This window comes from Anguilla anguilla, chromosome 10, assembly GCF_013347855.1.
Source record: "Anguilla anguilla isolate fAngAng1 chromosome 10, fAngAng1.pri, whole genome shotgun sequence".
In the NCBI taxonomy this organism is placed as follows: Eukaryota; Metazoa; Chordata; class Actinopteri; order Anguilliformes; family Anguillidae; genus Anguilla; species Anguilla anguilla.
This window is the reverse complement of record NC_049210.1, coordinates 10,043,099-10,049,098: the sequence shown is the minus strand read 5'-3', so window position 1 is coordinate 10,049,098 and position 6,000 is coordinate 10,043,099. Positions and strand designations below refer to the sequence as shown.

Sequence of the window (6,000 nt, the reverse complement as noted above, 5' to 3'; positions counted from 1 at the left end):
GAAGGGAAATGCTCAAAGTGTGGAAAAGCATTCTGTTAATGGATGGGCTCATTTGACTGCTAATTAGGCGCAATCACTAATTTGACGAAGTCGCCGTGATACTGCCCCACCCCTCTGTGCTGTGGGCCCCGGGCGAACAGTAGCTTTTCATATAAACGCTGAAACGCTGTTTCTTATGAACACTGAGAACTGCCGAGGTGTTTCTCGGAGTAGTCCTTTCAACAAGAGGGAGTATAAAAGTGCGGGTTGAGGGACTGATAATGGCCACAGTTTTTGCCAGCGTCTACGAACGGACAAACAGGTATTCTCTTGTAAGCAGGACCAAGAGTCGGCACACACACACAAACACACACTTTCGACACACAAATCAACACCCACATGTTGAACGTCGATTTAAACAATGTAAAACTTCTTTCCCAAGTCCGAGTACTTGAGTCCCCCCCCCCCCCGTCGGCGAGGTCAGTGGATGACGTCAGTGTGTTTATTGGGGAGGGGGGTTGGGTGGGGTGGGGGGGGGGGGGGGGGAGCGTGGGCACACAGCTGCTCCTTGTCTGCTGGAGCTTGGGTCTTAACCCTTTCTGCTCTGTGGGAGGCTAGCCGTCACCAAGCCTGCTGGAAAGCACAACTCAGCCCTGCTCTTCTTCACTCTTCAGTCATCCTGACCACTGTCCTCTGCTGTGGGCATTTCCTACACTAGTATACCTGAACCATTCATCGAAAAATTTTAAACCCTTTTTTAAAAGGTTTTTGGAAAGGTTTTCTTTTTAATTCAGTGTCCAAGGACTCGATTGCTTATAATTACAGTAGTGACTATTTCATCATCATTAGACATCATTATGGTCAGTTAAGAAGACTAATCACATATTTGTCATCTTGCGCCTTAAAGGGCTAAAACACCTTTTTCCTTGTCTCCCTGATTTAGAATGGCCCTTTGCTGCATTGGCTGATATTTTGCGTTCTAATAGAAGAAAGATTGATTTATCAGCGTACATCCCTCAAGTGTGTTCTTCTTTCATTTTTTTATAGTCTTTGTTTTTTTGACCATGAGAACGTTCCACTTTGAAAAGCCGTTTAGCACTTGTGATATCTTTGGGTAGAGTTTTTATACGCTCAGTCCTGGCAGAGCTCACCCAAACAAAGGCTTTCTGGTGGCTCTGACACAGCACAAACTCCAGGAACTGTCTAAGTGCTTAACCCCGTCCTTCACGTCTCCACACAGGAACCCGCACGTCCTCTTCATTCGGACGAGCGAAAGCGCCCGCACTCGAGATCGATCGATCACGCGGGACTGGCGGACGTTAGAGTCTTTCAGAGGCTCCGGCGATGAAGCGGTTAGCGCTCATTCAGACTGGAGACGCTAGCGCTGGGGACCAGACGGGGACACAAGCAGGCAGCGCGCGCTTCTGAGACTCAACAAAAGAGCGGAGAGGACGTTTGAAGCGGTGCCGTCGTCACGCCGACCGGTTCGAGGGGGTTCTCTGAGGGCGGCGGCTGGCTTGGCGCGCGCGGTCGGCGCGATCCGGGCCCGAGCTGGGCACGGCCGACCCTTTCCCCGGGCCAAGAGGGAGGTCGCGGAAGAACGCCGCTCCCCGTCCAGCGGCTATTTCCGTCCCCGCCGTGGGCCACGCCCGGGCCCGGGCCTTCCCGCCGAGGCGCGCGGCCGCAGGGCGTGCGGCGGTCCGGTCCCAGGCCGGGGCCGGCCGCTCCAGACGGCGGGGTGTAAATTTAGAGCGGCCAGACGGCCGGAGCGTCCCGGGGCTGCTCGGCCCAGCCAGGCACGGCGGCGGCGGCGGACCCTGTCATTATGACGGCGCGCGCAGCGGCGCCCAGATATAGCCGCGCCCGGTCTCAGCGGGGCGGCTGAGTCAGCCCGGGGTCAGCGAATTCCCAGAGGCCTGCCCCACGCTCGGCCCTGGACCCTGCCCCGCACTCGGCCCTGGACCCTGCCCTGCGCTCGGCCCTGTCCGCTACCTGCCGCGTCCCGCTACCCTCTGGGGGAACCGCTCGCTGCAGCCCCGCTACGCCCCAGAGCTCTCGTTGAGTTCAGATCTTAACCGAGTCTGAGCAGCTGTCTTGAGCGGCAGTTTTGCGGTTCGCGGTTCGCGGTTCGCTCTCCGAGCGATGGGGGCCGGCACAGGGGCCCCAGCGAGCCGCGGCCCCGCCGGTTTCTAAACCCGCCGCGGAAGTCGAGTCTGTGGGATAAACTGGACGTCAGCTCGTTTTGAGGATTAAGTGGTTACGTCCCTTTCCGAGAGCTTTGATTTGGTGGTGTTTATGCTCTCCCCTCTTTTGTTGTGTGTGAGTGTCTGGGATCATGCAGTGCGGCTGGGCAATGGGCAGAGGGTTCTTCCCTGTACCATGTCTGCCTCGTCCTTCCTCTGAGCGCTGTCTTTTACACAATGCCTGCCGTTCCTGGAGCAGCCTCGGGCCTAATCACCCGTTAATAGTTGCACTGATGGAACTGTTACAGCCGGCAGATAAGATTACAGGTGAAAGTAGTATTCATAATGGGAGTAACTGCCGGAAGGAAAGTGAGTAAATGTGTGACCAATGGAACAGGATATCCAACTTAAGATTCCTCCCATTCTCTCTCTCTCTTTCTGTCTCTTTTTCTTCTCTCTTTTTCTCTTTCTCTATTTTCTCTCCTTTTTCTCTTTTTTTTCTTCTCTATCTCTCTGACCCTCTCTCTCTTCTCTATCTAAATATTTCCTTTTTTCTGTTCAAGATCACGCGCTTCATAGGAAACGATGAGGACGCACTGGGAACGTTAATGCGTTGCCTGCCGGTCTGAAAGCAGCAGGAGCTCTTCTTCGGCACCCCGTGCGCAGTTTAGCGCAGCGCGACCTCGTGTGATGAAAGGGCCTCTCTCGCTGCGCGGTGGGGCTCGCTGCGCGGTGGGGCTCGCTGCGCGGGGGGGCTCGCTGCGCGGTGGGGCTCGCTGCACTGTCGGGCTCACCGCGGTGCAGCCACGGGGTCTGTGTCGGAGCGCGCCCGCGCCCGCAGGCTCGGGTTGCGTAATCTCTCCAGCGCTCGGAGCTCGCGCGCTCACCAGAGCGGGAGGCAGATAGCGCAGGGAGGCGTGGGCCCGGCCGAGCCCGCGGGCCAAGGTGATGCTGTTTAAATAGAGGGAGAGCGTGGGCCGAGGGGCTGGGCCCCCGCGTGACGTCGCCACGGCGACACAGGGCCGCTCCCTCCACCACTTCCTGTGGGAAACAATCCACGGCTTGTCTTAGCGCCGCGTCTGGAGCGGCCTGGCCCCTCCCCCCACCGGGGCCAGCTATGTTGTTTGGCAACCTGAGAGTATACCGTGACCTCACAGCCACTCCCTGCCGAGGCCACGCCCACCTCCCGGCAGGCTGGAGGGCTAGGAGGCTCTCGGTCATGTGGCTCGTGTTGTGAATGGGACACTGATTAATGGATTCAGTAAACACTGCACTGCGTAACTTTAAACATAAAAGCAAATGAAACAAATATTTTATCTAGGATGACTATAGCTTGCATGTAAAGTAGTTCTTGTTACTGAGGCTGTGTCATTGTTAAAGCAGATGGCAAAAGTAAACATGATTAGTTGAGATTAAGTTCTTTATTTGAGGATAAAACTATGGTGTCCCATTTTGTATCTGAAGGTGCAACTTCATCTGGTCCCTGACCTAAAACCCAGCACACACATCAATAATGAGGTCTTCTGGGTCTGTTTGATGTTCCGTTTCCTGAACCTGCTCAGAAACTCTTGATTATTGGTATGGAAGTTGAAATTCATGATAAATAAAGGTCCAGCCTGCTTCCAGCAGTGCTTCCCAGCAAAGCCGAGGCTTCAGACCGCTGGAGACCAAGTCCCAGGATGAGGCGATGCCTCTCGTTGCTAAGTTACAGACGACTGCCTCCTATTTTTAGCGTCTACCGAAGTTCAGAACCGTCTCCTAAAGATTATGTTTGCTTTTGAATAAATGAAATGAGTTTATTTATTGGAAATACTTTCTGGCTCTTTCCGTTGGAACAATGCATGGAGCGTGTGGCGCGATCCGTCGCCACGAAGTCTTTCGGCCGTCGCTAGGAGCAGAGACAGTGTGGTGGCTGAGTCTTTGTAGTTTGGCTTTTGCTGCGTTTGTATCGATCCGAGGTCCCTTTCCGCGTGCCCTTGCATAGTTCTCCTCAGGGAGTCCTGCTCCACCAAGCATACATAATCTCGTTCCCCCCCCCCCCCCCCCGGACATGATCTTCGTCTGAGGTTACGGATATTATCTCCCTCCTCCTCCTCCTCCTCGTAGGGCTGCTCGTCGTAGCCCCGCTGCGTTCGGCCCCGTTTAAGCGAAGCGGCCCTTCTGAGAGCGTTTGAGTGGAAGTTTAGAGCTGCGTCTCATCGATCGGATCGTTTACCGCCATCGCCTTGCTTGATCTGACCTGCCATTGTGTGTGTGTGTGTGTGTGTGTGTGTGTGTGTTTGCTTGCGTGCCTATCTCACACTCTCTCTCTCTCTCTCTCTCTCAGGTACAGCAGTGTGTTCCCCAGTCTCAACATGGCGGTGAAGCGGAGGGAGCAGGCTCTCCAGGACTACAAGAGGCTGCAGTCCAAGGTGGAGAAGTATGAGGAGAAGGAGAAGACCGGGCCCATCGTGGTCAAACTGCACCAGGTGAGCCACACGCTGCAGGAACAACACACTTTCCATCTCTTTCTTTGACACACTCACTGTAGAAACAGCACACTTACCACTCTTTCTTTAAGTGCTGGCTTCCATGTTTACCAGCGTACAACAGCAGTGACACTGCGAGTTCCACCTCAGAGTAGCGAGTATCCTCTTTGATCCTGTGCGGTGTCAGGTTTGGAAAACGAAAGCGAGAAGCGAACGAGGCTCGCGCGCTGACTGGCTCTGAGCAGAAATAGCCGAGCGCTCTCACGCGCTCGCTCCGTCACCCACGCGAGCCAGCGGGCCCTCGAAAAGTCGCACGGCCGCACAGACGCACGCGCCCTAATCGCACCCCGCCGGCTGGAACGCACAGCACCCGCACTCGAACCTGGAAAGCCGCACGCGCAGTCAGGTACCGCTCGCCGCTGACCGGCGGGCACTGGCAGGGCCGCCCCTGCGAACGGACACGCCCGCCCACGCTGAGACACGGACCACCAGCCCCCCCGCCCCCCCACGCCTTTCCCATGATCCCCTGCGCGTTCTATATGCAAGGCCATCGCACGCCCGTTCAGACAGACCCAGGATAAACAATATACAAGAATAGACACTGTAGGGAACTAAAAAAAAAAGAGGAAAAAAATGCCTGAACGATCGCACGCGCAGCTGAGGCAGCAGGTTTCCACGCTAAGTCTGCCCACCAGAGGCACGACGCACGGGGGGAATCATGGGATTGAACGCGCGGGCGCGCGCGCTCGCCGCCTGCTGATAGCCTCTGCCCGCCAACGCGCGTACGCCTCCCCCAGACCGGTGACTCTTGTGGATGCGGCGAGCGAGCGCAGCCCACAAATCACACGCCCCGTCACTCCTCCATCAAGCGGTCGTGATTTCCTGGCGTTCGCTTATTTATTTATTTGTTTGCTTTTGCTCATATGGTGCGCTAGGCCCGAAAGCATTCAGTTCTAGCGGTGATGCACAGAGCCTGTGTTACAGGCATTCTGCTACCTACAAAGCCCTGAAACTCCAGGCTAATTTCAGTACGTCAGGCCCACAGAGGGGAAAAGCAAGCTAGGGTGAACTGCGGCAGTAGGGTAGGTCCTGTTGCGTGATAGGGCTGTCCGTCAGAGTGGGGTCGGCCAATCGACTGCCTTCTTCGCCCCGCAGGCCAGGGAGGAGCTGAGGCCGGTGAGGGAGGAGTTTGAGGCCAAGAACAAGCAGCTGCTGGACGAGATGCCCAAGTTCTACCACAGCCGCATCGACTACTTCCAGCCCAGCTTCGAGGCCCTGATCCGGGCACAGGTGAGCCAGGCATCCCCCTCAGGCTCCGGAAAAACGCTGAGGCACACACGGGTATTACAGCTGCTCATGAGGCCCAGTGG

General features: G+C 56.1%; 1 protein-coding gene across 1 annotated transcript in view; it reads left to right on the top strand.

The window, feature by feature from the left end:
- Nucleotides 1–6,000, top strand: part of bin3 (bridging integrator 3) — a 39,725-nt gene that overhangs the window by 26,655 nt on the left and 7,070 nt on the right. The window contains exons 7-8 of the mRNA XM_035379457.1: nucleotides 4,489–4,630; nucleotides 5,786–5,920. Of these exons, the coding sequence (XP_035235348.1) occupies nucleotides 4,489–4,630; nucleotides 5,786–5,920 (277 nt within the window). The remainder of the gene's footprint in view (nucleotides 1–4,488; nucleotides 4,631–5,785; nucleotides 5,921–6,000) is intronic.